Consider the following 16,422-nt stretch of genomic DNA (forward strand, 5'->3'; position numbering starts at 1 on the left):
ACCATTGAGAAATCAGGAGTTTCTTTTATTCAGTAATGCAGTTCTCATGGTGATTATGAACTGTTGGGGAGTAACAACTTTCTCTGTCTTATATATAATATTCCGTGGTAGCTATATCACACTTATTCCAGTTAAATTCTACTGATATTTCTTACATTGGACATTAAGGAAAAAGAGTTTTTGTTCATAAAAGTGAACATTGGTAATTTTGAATATTCATTACCTTAATTGTGAATTTCCTTGCTATTTAATTTTGATACTATTTTTAAAAATAAGGAAGTTTCTAACAAAAGGAGGTGAAAGTAAAGAAAATCTGGAAAAACTCTGAGGGCCTATCTAGGTTATCTTATATCAATTTATGGCAATTTTACTCAATTACTTCTTGCCAAAAGGAACTGAAAGGACTCCCGAAATAACATGTCCAATAATGCATGAAATACTGATTCAGTGAAATCAGCTGGAGTTTTTCAATGTTGAAATACGAGTTCACTGAATGGCTTTGGAAAGTCTTTTCAAAGACGGCAATATTAAGTCAATGTTTAATTGCCTTTGAAGTTTCATAAATACCTCCTCTGCAAGCAGTTGAATGAGCTGTTTAGGTTTATCATGACCATGAATCATAATGGATAAGGCATTCAGCTTTTTAAGCTAAATGTCTTTTTATGTTCACGGGGTAGAACTTAGTGGCCTGTTGGCAAGTGGAAGATCTGGTTTATTTGAGGTGGGATTCATCTCTCTAAAGACTAGTCATCTAGTCCGAGTCTAGGCTTCCGCTCTAATCATGGTTTAGAACAATTAGCTACAAAATTGTTATTTAAAACTCCTCACAGTGAAGGAAAAAGTTAAAGTCAATTCAAATTCCATTTGTTGAACTATTACAAGGTTACAAAAAGTAAACATGAAGAAAGTTAGAAAGTAAGAAAACTACCTGTTAGCATAACCCTGGCATTACTACTCAGCATGTAGTGTAATCAATACGTGTTACTGGAGATAGTATTGTCAGCTATGGGCTTCCATTCTAATAGAATACAGTCTAGTATTTTTTAAAATAAGCAAGGATTATATAGAAAAACCGCTGTGCCACCACACGAACTAAAGCTGGCTTTTTTCATGCTGGTTATCTAATAGTAAACAGGCTTTCACAACAACCGCAATGCGCTGACGGGTCAGCCAAGTTTTCCCAGTAGTAGACAACAGAGGCATACATTATTTTTAGCAAAGGTATATCTCTGAATTTTGGCAGGTCTTTCTACGGTTCAGATTGTGTCCGAGTAGGAGGGCAGCTGAGGAATGGATATAGTGTTGGCTAAGTTTATACTTCGTACTTTTTTTATGCAGCTTTGTAGCAAAGACGGCAAATTGTGCTTTCCAATCTGGTTAGCTATAGTTTGATACATACTTTGAAAGTAGCAGGTCCCAGGAGGTGAAACAGAACCAGATCTTAATGTAATGTAAATCAATATAATGCTATTGACTCCAGATCCAGGGGATCTGCTTTTTAGAGAAGCCAAGCTTTGATCCTACATTTAGGAATGCCCAGCTTAGTGGTGATAGTGCTGCTAGCCAGGGTAACATTATATTAGATATCAGTATTAGCATCAGCTACAGTTTCCTTCTCTTCGTGTTTGTTACTAAGTCAAACTTGGACACTTTGCTTCTGAGGATATGTTTGCATAACCCAATGCAATGCCTCTCAGCAGGATTTATTACCTCCACTAGACACCTTATTAAAGCAGTTACACAGCTTCCAGTACTCAGGTAGCTTAGACATCCTTGCGTACCGCTTCATCGTGCTGCACCGATCATGTTTTCTTCACATACATATGGATCATAGCATAAATCAAATTATCCAAATGCCCACCTGGGCCCTGGATAATGATGGCTGTGTTTTTAAAGTCAGCCACCCCTCGCATTTCTGTGTCTGGTTTTTTTCAGAAATTTTCTAATTTCTAATCCTAGGATTACCTGTACATTTCCTGTAATATAAAGAACTCCTTTTTTTGTTGTTGTTTTAATGCAAATAGGTTTTGTTTTCTTGTTCCCCCCTCCAAGTTTCCAAGTTTCACATGTAGATCTGATTTATATTGTTTCATATTGATTTATAACTCAGCATTCCAAGTACCCTACTAATAGTTTTCTTTACTCTTCCATGTGTTTTAGGGTTTGCCTGGCCCACCAGGTGAAAAGGGTGAAAATGGTGATGTGGGTCCAATGGTAAGACTTCTTCCCCATTGGTCACTCTGGGGACATAAATATCATCCGTGTATTATTGTCCTTTCTCTGTAGCTCACAATTTGATAAGCTACTCCTTAATTTGGTGCCTGAGTATGAAACATTTTGTGTAACATAAACTCTCTCTGGGCTTTACTTTGCTTGCCCACATCTATCTCCTCATCTTTAATATCAAGATTTATGTAACTTAAGAAAATACTCTGAAGAGTAGGTAGCAAAGCAGAGCAAAGCAGATGCTATGTGTGTCTGAGACAGGACAGTGGCAAGCAGGTTCAGGAAAGAAGGAGAAAAAGGAGAGACCACTGCACCAGAGAGTTCGGAACTGCTTTTCTGAAATTCAGGGCATGGTACCTTAGCTTCAGGGAATTGCAGGCCAGAAGATGGTAAACACTACCTGGCTATGTTTACTCTGTTTCTCTGGGTAATCTTGAGACTACATTTTCCAACTGGTTATACTGTTGACAGAATGCCTTCTGGGCTGGTCCTGACTGAAATGCAAGCTATCGTCTACAGTGTGCATTTGCCTCCAACACCCTGTGCCAAGCCTGGATGCTTTATTATTGCCCATCTGTGGGCACCATGGTGCAGTACTGTCACATGGCTGTTGCCAGACAGATAAGCTACTGCAGGGTCTTTGCACAGTGGAAGGGGTATGCAGGTAACCTGCAGGGAAAATACAATGCAGGAAACCAATCCTCAGGAGTCCTAAGCATCAGATCGTTTCCAGCTCAGGTACTGTATAACATAGCCTGGATCCCCTGCCACCTTGTGAACTCATGCAATGGGCAGCAATCTGGCCCTGCTGTTTCTGTAGCACTGCGAAGATTAAAAGTCCTCTACAGATTGAGTATATTATTTTTCATTGGCCAAAAAAGCCCCACTGAACTTACTCTTTATGATTGTAACTATATCAAATTGTCTCTTTGATACAGGGTCCACCTGGCCCTCCAGGTCCAAGAGGTCCCCAGGGTCCTAATGGAGCTGATGTAAGAATTAACCTATTGTTTTTCTCTCAGTAATTCAGTAATAAGTACTATATTTGGGATAACTCTCTCAGTAATTCAGTAATAAGCACTATATTTGGGATAACTATATTTGGGATAACCAACATCTTTTATCATTGTAGGGTCCTCAAGGCCCCCCAGGCTCCATCGGCTCTGTTGGAGGTGTTGGTGAGAAGGTGAGTGTTGATAATATCCCCCTAGAAAGAGAAAACATTGGAATAAGAATATGAATATACATTTTGATTCTTCTTCAGAGCTATGTAGATATATTACAGTTCCCAAATATCTTTCATTGACCCAGTAATTGTTAACAGTGATCTAGCTATACTCCTAATGGCTGACTTACCATGGTTGGTCTTTTTATTTCACGTTTTACATCACAAAAATATTTAACAATCAGAGGAAAGAGCTTTGGAGCAGAAGAGGTAGTTTTCAGGCGAAGGATTAAAGTAAGGTTACGGTGATTTCCTTAACTACATAGTTTGATCCCTACAGTAACACTACTGGCTTCAAGTGTTTTTCATTTTACATTGGTGTGGCTTAGAATATCACATAGCCCTCTATCTGGAACGTTAAGAATATAAGCTATTATCTAATGTATCAGTGCTAAACATATCTGTGAGGTGAAGCAGACCTGAAGCATCCATATGTATCTGTTCCTCATACAGATAGATACAGTTCCAGTAAAGTCAAAGGTCTGAGGATGATTTACGCTGGTTGAAAACCTGACTTAAGGCTGATGCTATGTAACATTCATTCATCAAAATGATTTTCATTGCTATTTTCAGTTCTCTATTCAGAAAATTTCCTACCAGTATATGGGGTGGGTTTTTTTTACATTTCCTATCTTACCCAAAGAACATGTCAGAAATTATCTTCCTTTTTCTTAAAGGAAAAATATTGTATGCAATAGACGTAATGGCTTTTTTTGAATTTATTTGAATCACCAGTGTAAACTATCATAAAATGCTGAGCAAACACAAAATTCAAGAGAGAGTCTCTTGAAATTCCTATTTATTTTTATTTTAACAAGTTAGATGACCTCAGCCATATCATGCGTGTAAGCCTAAAAGCATTTTGGTGTAATGCTACAGGTTTAATATGAATTTTTTCTTTAACTTTGGATTTGGAAAGTTCAAAAATCTTTTGAAAGGAGCATAAGGTGAAGGAAGCAGAATAGAAATGTATTCCAGGCCACTGTATAAATAACTTACTGAGAAACTAAGTAGATTGCTCTTGAGTATTTAAATAATTTGCCACAGAATATCATATGTATTCAGTGAAACGCTGGTGTCAATGAATCCTAGAAAAGACATCTCTAGGAATGGCAGTATTGGTAGTTTTTCAGAAAGCTCACAGTATTGATAACTTTTCAGAACGTGAAGCAAGTTTTCCCTTTTTCTTCCTGTCCCATCAGAAAATTAAATGCAGAGGTACCTTTTCCCTCATCTTCCTCATACACCATTACTGAACTTCAGCTCTTCAGAAGTCTTAACTTCTGCTCCCTTTCATTTATCCACATATTCTCTTTGACGCAGTGTACCAGTATTGTACCTTCAGGTACAAATCCATCAGATCTATGAATTTACAAATAACGACTCAAGTACCAGGTCAATCAAAATCACTTATATTTGTCATGATCCTCTTCTTGATCACTGTCCAAAAGCATGTCACTCTGCTTCGCAGAGCTTCTAGGTATTCTTTCTTTTCACAAGATAAGGAAGTTGCCATTGTTTTCCCAGGATCATTTGTAGGACTAATAATAAAAAAAATGAAAATCTGCAGTTCATGCTACAGTATCTCACGAGCTTCTTGTTCCTCTGTGATAACAGATCTTTCTTATGATGCTCTTCAACATTGTTGAAATCTACCATAAAATTTCAGTTATGTGTCTGGTCTTTTCACTAAAATGTCTTTTCGTTAAGTAACCCTTCACTTATATTAGGGCCATGTCAAAAGGAATCACCAACTTCTTATTAGTATGACCAAACTATTATTTTAATAGAATCTTCAGATGTTTCATGATTTTTTCTACATGCCCATCAAATAAATCACCTACCAGTGCTCTGGGATGTGGTGAAGAGAGTACGAGAATAACGTAATGCAATAGATGGCTTGATGGAAAAATATCCTACTTTGTCTCCCTTCTTTGTCTTTTGAGATCAAAGGGTACTGAGCCCAAGCAGATGAAAATATTAACTTTATACTGTAGGTTTTTCATGGTAGCACTGTCATGCCTCAAGCTGACTGCTGCATTGCATTCCCTGTTTCTTAGGATGTGGCTCTGAGCATCAACACACCTCTTGGTAGCAGTGGCATTCTTGTGTCTTCAATCTTTTTTCCCCATAATTGCATAAGACATACAAAACATGATGCCCTCCTGCTTGACTGCATTATTAACAAGGATATTCCCTCTAATCTCCCAATTTTGTGACACTGGTCCTCCAGCCTATCTTAAAAGAGAGCTCGGCCTCATGAAGAGCTGCAGGATTTGTTTTTTCTCTCTGGGAAGAGGACCAAAAACGTGTCTGAATGTGAGAGTTGATAGACATGGCAAAAAACGTTATTGGAAAAAGAGAGTCTGTATGTCAGCGGAATACAGAAAAAAATGGGCCTGTGGGAAGAAAAACTCTTCCTGTGACCACTAGGGTACTGAGAAAAATGTTTATTATGAGAACTCTACATCCAGGGTAGCACCCATTATATTCACTGCTTTTAAAAAAAAAAACACCTTGTATAATATTGTGGCCCACTGAAGTCAATAGGAATTTTGCCACTGGTTTCAATCACCTCTTTAATTTTTACTGTTTGATGATCAAATTATATCCCAGTCATTTTGTAAAAACATTGACTTATATTGAAGTCCTTACTCCTTTGTTTCTCCCTGTGACTCTTCTGTGTGATTTAGAATCCCTATTTGTGATAATCAGCCCACCAAATTTAATTCAAGAACATGAAATTCAGACTGTTTATCACTGGTTGTCATTTTTATTTCCTCTTGCTTACTTCCGATATTCTCTGCATTCACACAGAGAAGCTTCCAAGTATATTATCTTGGAAGTTTTTATTTCTTCTAATCACTTTCCTCCTCCTTCTCAAGTTTTAGTACATGCCAGTTTTTCTCCTACTTAGGACATCTTCCTTCTGAATTTCAGTTCCATTTAATAAGTTCCGCAAGCTTAGAAATCATAGAGTTGTTCTGGCAGGAGGAGTTCCCGCAATGGGAGGACAGTTCACACTTTTAAACAAAACACGCATTTTCTCTTTTCCTTTTCTTCCCACATATTTTTGCCCCGATGTTTTTCTTATTACGTCAGCATGCTTTGGCCTCTGCATCCTTTTCAGGAAAGACATATCATACTACAGGTAATGCAATGCAGTGCTGATTGTAGAGTGTGGAAAAACATTTTGGCGTCCTCCCTGTCATTGTTGGGGAGTGAAACAGATTTACTCACTTTCATATTTGAGTGGTTAGACTAGGAGATGTTTTGTTATTAATACTGGGGTTTCGAAGCCCCCTTATCTTCTGGCAAGTTATAAATAATTTTTGTCACAATGCCATGTATTTTTAACTAGCTTATTTTTTCCTCTGCTGTACACACAAAGGCCTAAATGTTCAAAGACATCTGCAGTACAAATGTGCATGTAGCCTTGCATTATTAATGCCTGTAGCCTCCATGGAGCAGTCTAGAAGTCTTGAAGACTTACACTCAATCAGAAGCACTTAAATCCAGCTTCCACCCAGAAGTTTTTCTCTTTATTGTGCTTATAATTAACAAAAAGCAGAAAACCAAAATGTACCAACACATGGTTATATCTAATTTCATATCAAAGGCCTAACATGCAGATATTCTAAATACCCGGTAAGTTGCTCATGACTTCTCAAAACTGGGCCTTAGATGTTTTACAACATCTAAGAATTTACAACACAGAAAGGAAACAGAACAAGTAACATTAATGTCACACTTCTCTTCCGCAAAGCCTAATAAAATAAATTTAGGCTAATCTGTGATAACTGCACCGAGGACTGTGCCATTCTTCCACCCTTTCTCCCTTCCACAGCACGTGGGAAACTGGCAGAGTCAATGGGTAATGCAAAATGAATGTCTGCAGAATGTAAGCATTCTTTCTGTAGCCCCTCAGAATTTAAATCTGGTTTAGTATATGAAAAAGTCTGATGTTAGAAAACCACTACACTCATCTGGGTTTATAGTCCTTCCTATAATAGCATTCTAAAATAATTTTTAAAATAGTACACTAATAAGGAGTCCAACACAGTGAACAAGTGAAATCAGTAGTTTATATGCTTAATCAGTCGTTGATTTATACTGCAGATGGAAGGGAGAGGACAAAATCAATTGAGTATTCTGGCCCTAAGTTTAAAAACATGTCTGAGAAGGTTGCACAGACACCTTTATGTGTGCATATCATTTTTCCACACACCTGTGTGCAGACAATTGCTAAGGTACTCAATCAAGATGTGTCTATGACAGTTTATCCTACCCGAATATCTGTCCTAACAAATTACTTCTAATAACTTTACATGGCTCACTGACTGTGATCTCTTCTCATCCTTCTCCAGCTCTCCAACATGCTTGTAAACATAAGCCCTCCCAGAAAATACAGCATAGCTTTATAATTTCTGTCTTGGTTAAATTTATCTCTCCACGGAGCGATAATATATATATAACGCAGTCACATAATGCAGACCTGTGTGAAAAGGGGTTGTCTTCTAGAGTCACAATTTTTCTCTTTTTTTCTGTTTTGTGAGGATGGCAAAAAGGAGCAAAAGTGTAACTGAATCCTTTTCGCAACCCAGTCGGTTGCAAAGTTGCCTCTCATTCTTACAAAATCAATCGCCATGTCCCAGAATTTAACCAAAAGGTGGCAGTCTTCCCTCCGCTCGCTCTCTGTCCCTGTGCTTTGTATGGACAGTTCTGTAGACCTGCTCATAATAAGGAAAACAAAGGACTTTTAAACTACTGTCCTTAGCCTGATAGAAATCATTCTCCTTGCTTAGTCCAAGGAGGTTTTCAGAATTAAACACGTCTATGAAATGACATGGCTCACTGTAGTTTAGAATCTCTGTCTTTGCTTGTTGAAATCCTGTCAGAGGAAGGCTTTGCCTAAGAAAGACCACACTAACTTTTAAAAGATCTGACCTTGTAACAAAAGAGGAAAAAAATTCCAGAGGTGGAATAAATCTCTTATTAGATCATAAAATCTATTTCCCAAAAGAACATGAGATATTTCTCATGGAGAAGGTGCATCGGATTCTGAATTAATACCATCTTTGCCAAAATGCAAAGAAAGACGAGGGCAAACAATAACCTACAGATTGCACAGTTTTTAGTAGCTCTAAATATGCGCTCTGTAAATATGTATCAGCTACAATCTTCTCTATCAAAACATTGTTTAACTCCCTTAACAGCTGTCTAAAACAAGTACAACCTTCCGCAGTACCTAATATTTGGAATATAAAAATCAGCGTCAGAAAAAACAAGGACCGCATACAGGGAAGAGTCACATTTTTTAATAGAGCAATGATTTAGAAGTATTAATGTGAGATGAAACTTTAACTGGTCTCATCTTTCACAGACGCCCTTTAAGGGGAACATCTTGACATTTTCTTGCCCTTCCAATATTGCTGTCTTCCACACTGCTGCTTATTGGGGAGTTACTATGCACAGAGCTCATATAGGCTGCCTGCATCTCCCAATTTCAACACGCGTGCTATAGCAGGGACCCCTGAGATCCCAGGAGCACAGCCTTCCCCCGTTGTCCCCAAGTATAGGTCAATATGTCAGAGAAAGCCCATCTTTTCTCTTGTTGCATGATATCGTACAATGAAGATGTGTTTGTCAACGGGAAGGGTAAAGAGCGGATCACAAATCAAATGTGAATCATCATCAATTTCAGTATCATTTGGCAGAAAGGCAGAAAAAGAACTTACTCTCTGAGAAGCTGAGAAGGGGATTATACTGGCACAGGTGCTTGTCAGGCAAGACTTGGCACAATTAGTGTTCTTATGTCACTCAGTTAGTTAGTCCTGCAATGGGGACCCCTGTTGAAGGGGTCTATATTGTGGATTCTGTTAGATATATCTACTGACCTGAATAACATCCGTTGGTTTGCTAATTCCAGACCTCATTCTCTGTTGCTACATAAATCTGATTGATAGTAGGCATGGACAAAAAAATGATACTAATGATGATGCAGATTCAGTAACCCCTGTGCAGAGGATAAGGAAATGAAGATTATGAATTTTCCTAGAAAACATATTTAATGCTTATTGACCTGAACTATCCACTAGACTTCTTTTAAAAAATAATGAATGCTGTATCACAGAAGCAAATGAACATTAAGTACTAAGAGGGATCATTAATTTTTAAGATTACTGCAAATTTAAGTATGTCTAATAGAACATACCACAATTTCTAAAGGCAAATTGACCCTTTAAAAGTGCCCTTTCTAAAGGACATTTTAATATTGCTCCTAAAGTTGTGGTAATCTGTTAATGATCCTATTCTGGAATTCAGTTGGGTGCTCAGATCTTCTTCCATTCATCTAATGTAATATTTACATTGGGCCAAATTCTGGACCTGGTGAGGTCATCGTGCTGCCGTTAGTTCTATGAAAAAAACTTCAGTATCTACACCGTAAGATTTGTTTAAAATTCATATTTTATGATTTATACTTTTATACTGTCCACGTGGAAGTGACAGACATGCATGTTGTATTAATTGAATTGTCATTGAATGAAGAGGGGCGTGCAGGTCATACAGGATACGAAGGATACACAAATTTATTCCAAATCTGTGTTTGAGTTCAGTAGAGGGGATTGGGTGAAATGCATTTTCAGCACTGAAGTACTCTCATTTACAGGCATAATTATTGGCAAGGTTCATTTGGTTTGGAAAAAGAATATATATGGGGCAAAAAAGTCCCCCCATTAGCAGTTACACTGAGAAATTCTTTGGAATAAAAATATATAGTTCTTATCTCAGCACTCCATGACAATCACAAAGCAGATTCTGATATCCTTTCACAGTTTGTGTGTCTGTGATGCTAATAGCTAAATATTCTACTAACAGAGTAGTTTTCTATAAAGGTTTATTTATCAGACCACTGAGCTAGAAAATAATCAGTCATAATAAACTTTAAAATGAACAATTGCAAAGACAGTCTTTGAGCCAATACTGTGTATTAGTTCAGAAAGAGACTGAATTAACTTAAACATTCATTTAATATAATTCACTATAATCTTTGACTTGCACAGGTTTTCTTCATAGGGTGTCGTCCTCAAAGCCATCTGCTTTACTAAACAGTTTGCATCACCAGTGACCACATAGCATACACCTTTGTGGCCTGTGGTGAAAGTTCTGCTAACTGTTATGCTATTATCTTATCCTTATGTTTTTCTTTATATAATTTTTCATTCTAACAGTAGCTATAGCAAAAATATCTTCGCTCCATTGGCGTTCATTTCCAATTAGTGTTATCTTATTTGTAGAAACTTCCTTGCAGGCAAAATGTATCTTCTAGAGAAATAAACATACACAGTCAATATACTTCTTTGGCTTTTCTGTGACTAGAAAGAGAGATGACAAACAGGAAATTGGCAATATATGGGATAATAAAGGGGAAGATCTTCCAAAGCCCAAAGGGAAGGTTAGTCTCCCTGGCTCACTAAAAGCTTAGTTTGATATATTCTCTCTAAAATTTCAGATTCCAGTTCTGCAAAACCATATGTAACTCAACCCCCTTTAGGTAGACCAAATAAAAGACAGTTCCTGTAAGCTGTTCACGTGAAGAGAATGGGAAGAATATGTAATAACAGAAGTAAATTCACAGAAATATTCTCCCTAATGACTCATCGATTTATCCTCACACATTGACAGGGTGAACCTGGAGAAGCTGGTAACCCTGGACCTCCTGGAGAATCTGGAACATCTGTGAGTATTTTGGTTTTGTCTTACTATTAACTTTTATTATGGTGAACTAAGTTATCTGGCAGTGCTTACTTTAGTAAGCATTTAATCAGATTGCTTAAGTACTTGCGTATGTTTTCTTTACATTTTCAGTGAAGAACTTATACCTTTAAAATGTAATTTGTTTTCTTACAATTATAGCCGCATCTTGTATAACAAAAACAGAGGACAGAGCTGAAGACTTCCTAAGAGAGTACCTATTTTTTCTTCCAAAAGTATTAACTTTGACACGCATGTTTTTCTCTCTGAAGACAGTTCATTGATGCAAACTGGGTGCAGATGTTGGCACTCGACCTGAAATTCACAGGTCTTCCAGTCTGAGGCTGAGGTCCTAATTTCCCATTCACATGCCGGCATTTATTGATGAGTAACATTGCCCGGCTCTGAAAAACAGTTTTGCCATTGTAATCTTTCTTTTGCCATTCAATTTCCAGATGACATTTTTGTGTTCATATGTTTTCTACAGGGTCCAAAAGGTGAAAGGGGAGAAAAAGGTGAGGCTGGTCCACCTGGAGCAGCTGGACCACCAGGTGCTAAAGGACCTCCAGGTGATGATGGGCCTAAGGGTAACCCAGTAAGTGAGCTTAATAATTTTAACACAAAGCATTGTGAAGCACTGCTGAAGTTGTGCTACATGTAGAACTGTATATAATTTTCTACATTTGAACTAAATTCATTGTATGCTTCATAAAATACTTGTGATGATTGCTACCTGCTTGTCAATGGATGACACATTCCTTGGGTTTTTTCCTGATTTATCTAGGGCCCAGTTGGTTTTCCTGGAGATCCTGGTCCCCCCGGGGAACCTGGTCCAGCTGTAAGTATACTTAAAAAACAGTTTTAGGTCCTAGTCTTGGTTTGTACTAAATCCTAGTTAACCCTGCCTCTTCCTTGTCTGGGGATGAGGTCTTGCCTGTAAGAGCTGTTGCTTTTCTGTTCATATATTTCCTAAGGCTTAAAAAAGGTTTAGAAATCTTTAAAAAGTCTTGAAAACTAGTGTCCTTAGGAAAATGCTGTGTAGAAGAATAGTGCTCTTATATTTGTATATGAAACTAAGTGACTTAATTTAGCTGAATTTTGTATTTTGTTTATTTTCCTGTGAATTCTGTAGGGTCAAGATGGTGTTGGTGGAGAGAAGGGTGAAGATGGTGATCCTGGTCAACCTGTGAGTTCGTTCTGTCATTTTACTTCAGCTGCATGTTCTCTCCTATGCTAAGAAAGTATCTTAGTGCTCTTGTATTTGTATATGAAACTAAGTGACTTAATTTAGCTGAATTTTGTATTTTGTTTATTTTCCCGTGAATTCTGTAGGGTCAAGATGGTGTTGGTGGAGAGAAGGGTGAAGATGGTGATCCTGGTCAACCTGTGAGTTCGTTCTGTCATTTTACTTCAGCTGCATGTTCTCTCCTATGCTAAGAAAGTATCTTTTGCTGAATCAGTGGTTTCTATACATTTGTACCCTTAATAATACTTGCTAAAGGGATGCTTTTTCTATTATACTGAAAAATATCTATTTATTTCCTTGTAGAGATAGAACTGCCCATATTATAGTCACAATCAGAAGCAAGAGCTCAATTTCTTTTAGAAGTAGAAATAAATGATGTGCTAAGGATTTCTGCTGGAGCTGCTGAGGAGCACTAAAAATAGAGCAACTCTGAGCATAAGAAAGGAATGCTGCAGCCAAATAATCTTCATTAGCTGACCTGATGAAATGAAGCAAAACCTTGATGTTTCTGCTTTAAGGAAGTTAAGAAGTATCTGAGCAATACCCATATTAAGCATCAAATTCTTATATTTCTGTAATTCCCATATTAAAACATCATTAATTTAACTTTTTTATTGCAAAAAGAAAGGGGTTTCCATTTGGAAAGTCTCTTTCTAGCTCTGGAAGTTTTGATTATCAGGGAATTATCCTATACAGTACAGTTTGAAAATAAAAAATGCTAGTACATTGAACGTATGGTTGGAAGTAAGTTATAAACTGGGGTTTACCTGCAAACTTCGGGAAATTACTATCTGTATGTCTTACGTAACAGTACGTACTTTTAGAGCGTTGTGTTCCTGCAGAAAAGCTTATCAAAGAAATATTTAAGAGTATCACAGGTGACCAAGATGGAGTAGCCAAATGGCTGTCAGTGCACAAAAGATTTTTCAAGAGAAAGCCACCCACAGGGCAGCTAATTCACAGACATAAGTGAAATATTTTAGCAAAAGCAACAACTCCAGCACCTGAGAAAGCAAGAAACTTCTTAACGGAGTTAGGCAGTAGGCAAAGACCGTATGTTACTTCTGTGCAGCCGCTTCCTGGTCTGAAATGTTTTGTTGCAAACAGGAAGAGAAAAAAAGAATGATTGCATTTTGTACAGTAACAAAAGCTGTTAAAAATTTCAAAAGACCAACTTAAGAAAGGATTTGTTGAATAAGCAGGTATACTTCTCTGTGTGTATTTATGGTACTTGCTTTCTGTCCATTGAAAGGGGCCAACATATTGCAAATGTTTGTTGCATTTAATAAAGGTAATTTCTTTATCCATAGTTAGCACTGAGCTTATCATTTTCCATTGCAGGGTCCACCAGGTCCTTCAGGTGAAGCTGGCCCACCTGGTCCTCCTGGAAAAAGAGTAAGTAATTTCCCATTTTCTCTTGTACACTTCTCTTCCTGAGATACTACGTTCTAGAGAATTTCAGCTACTTGTTTTCCATGTTGTGACGCTCATATATGATGTTTGAAGTTTCTTTTAAGTAATGCAATGGGAGAAATGAAAAAGTAGAAACAGCAGAGAAAACCCTTTAACATGGGTTACATGGACCATGGGAACAAAAATACATAGGGAAGAATGTATTCCTTATCTATAAATGCGCTTTTTCTTTTCACCCAAGTGAATTCAGTGTCTGCTGAATTAGTCCGCTGATAGGAGTGAGCGATTATGAGAGTAATACAAGACATCATCCTTAGGGACATGACTGCTGGCAGGGAGCAGGAAGAATATGTCTGCTTTGGTGTCTTTAGCCTCTGAAATAAAATAATTTCAATGCAGCTTTTGTGCAAACCTGTGTCATCCCCTCTGCATACAAAATTAGCAAGCAGACATTTCTGTAACTTATGAAGCCATTCCATTATTTTTAAAGTCTTTGAAGCTTCACAGGCTTTACAAATATAGCTAATCAAAACCAATAATTAACATTACACTTACAGAACTGATGCATCAACCTTTAAGTCTGCTTCAGAGAGCAATTAGGTGCAGTTTTTACACTTCAAAAAACAAGGGAGGGGGCATCATTAAATGTAAGCTGAGAGCTATTTAACAAAGTGTGTTAAATTGCTGTATTTAATAGGCTTGAGTGAACTGACATGCCTAATTAGTTTTATCTATTTCACACAATAATCTATTTGCTCCACCAACTTGCAAAACATTTATAATACTGTAAATGATTATGGTAGCATTAGCAACCTTATCACTAGAACTGAAATACGGCTCGATTGAATATTAGCAATTAGTATGTTTGTTCAACATCAAATTAGAAATTCCTACTTTATTGTACAGAAAGGCAGTAGCTCATTCCTAACAGATCGGATATATTGCATCTGATTGTACCTAGACAGAAAACACTTTAGAAACACAAGTATCATGTCACCCGTGGTTTGACACATTTCCGATTTAGGGAAAATGGCTAAATATTGCCAAGTAATCCCATTCCTGAATTCTAAAGAAAACATTTTGTAGAATCAGATTCTACATTACTCAAGTACCTGAATGTTTCAAGCTTGTAGAGAGTCTGTATTGTGTTGATATTATACCAGAGAGAAACAGTGAAGGACTGAAAGCTTCATACTTTACTGGCAGAATGAACATACAACTGATGAAAACTAATGAAGAGCATTTTTCATGGTAGAATCGATTTCAACAAAAAGCCCTAACAAGTGTCCTTTCATCCAGATTAAGAAAGACGTACCATTTCAGTAGTAATACCGCTGACTATGGAGGTGCAGCTCTGGCTATGCTACTAGAAAGCAACATCCCACCCCATTTTTTGTTTTTCTGTCTCTGACACGACACGCTAGCAGAGCTCAGGATTCATACTTTTAAATCTAGTCCCTTGAACTAAGTTTTTGTTTTTCTGTCTCTGAAACGACATGCTAGCAGAGCTTTCATACTTTTAAATCTAGTCCCTTGAACTCCTCAACTGTACAGTCTCCTTATTTATTCTGTCATTCATTTTCATTCCTCTCTTCCCCTGTATTTTGGAACTGACCTGAACTCAGTTTCACTGCCCAGTCTTATGAAATTATGTTTATTACCAGGTTTCAGAGTTTTGAGCGATCTGTGTCTAGTATTGCCAGTTACAAAGAGGTTCCCCCAGCTTTCCCTGGGAAGCAAATTCTAGTGAAAGACATGGACATAAATAGAGTTTTCCCATTGTATCTAAGAGACTCCAGCTACGCATACATACTTACAGTGACATTCAACTATCAGGTGAAGGCCAAGAATAAACTATTTTTCCTAGTTTTTGATGGGTAACAGTAATAGGATTATTATTAGTTGGCGAGATAAGCAAATACCAAAACTGTTTTACTGAGGTGCTCTAAAGGCTTTGACAATAAGTACCAGAGCCTTGCAGACTGAGCAAGGGTCTCACGGACAAGCAGTATGGTGAATTTCTCTTAAGAAATACCACTTAGGAAGTACATGTCAAAACAATAAGCCTGTTCCAGATTCCAACTCTGAAGAGGTAAAATTGACTAGCATGCTAATGACCACTTAGCTCAAGTCTAAATCAAAATAAAAGGTTACATCTATGGATGAAACAAAAATGGATCATTAGAGCATCCACAAAATGTGTACCCTAATTAATACATGACTTTTCAGACCGAACAATTGCTCCTCCAAAAAATATTTCCACCGCTGCCTTTCAGAAAGTCCTAATACCACAGGTACACTGGTCTCTGCCTTATAAAACTGAAAGTATCTTCAGAAAGAAGTCTTATATTCAGATGAAAAACTAGATTAAATATATAGAATCATAGTATCATTAAGGTTGGAAAAGACCTCTAAGATCATCGAGTCCAACCGTCAACCCAACACCACCATGCCCACTAAACCATGTCCCTAAGCGCCTCATCTACTCGTCTTTTAAATACCTCCAGGGATGGGGACTCCACCACTTCCCTGGGCAGCCTGTTCCAATGTTTCACCA

At 37.5% G+C, this 16,422-nt stretch overlaps 1 protein-coding gene across 5 annotated transcripts in view; it reads left to right on the forward strand.

The window, feature by feature from the left end:
* Positions 1 to 16,422, forward strand: part of COL11A1 (collagen type XI alpha 1 chain) — a 167,428-nt gene that overhangs the window by 129,215 nt on the left and 21,791 nt on the right. For all 5 annotated transcript variants that reach the window (XM_019473101.1, XM_009283198.2, XM_009283200.2 and 2 more), the window contains 8 exons: positions 2,161 to 2,214; positions 3,165 to 3,218; positions 3,359 to 3,412; positions 11,138 to 11,191; positions 11,694 to 11,801; positions 11,991 to 12,044; positions 12,339 to 12,392; positions 13,794 to 13,847. In XM_019473101.1, the coding sequence (XP_019328646.1) occupies positions 2,161 to 2,214; positions 3,165 to 3,218; positions 3,359 to 3,412; positions 11,138 to 11,191; positions 11,694 to 11,801; positions 11,991 to 12,044; positions 12,339 to 12,392; positions 13,794 to 13,847 (486 nt within the window). The remainder of the gene's footprint in view (positions 1 to 2,160; positions 2,215 to 3,164; positions 3,219 to 3,358; positions 3,413 to 11,137; positions 11,192 to 11,693; positions 11,802 to 11,990; positions 12,045 to 12,338; positions 12,393 to 13,793; positions 13,848 to 16,422) is intronic.

This window comes from Aptenodytes forsteri, unplaced genomic scaffold, assembly GCF_000699145.1.
Source record: "Aptenodytes forsteri isolate BGI_AS27 unplaced genomic scaffold, ASM69914v1 Scaffold181, whole genome shotgun sequence".
Taxonomy (NCBI): Eukaryota; Metazoa; Chordata; class Aves; order Sphenisciformes; family Spheniscidae; genus Aptenodytes; species Aptenodytes forsteri.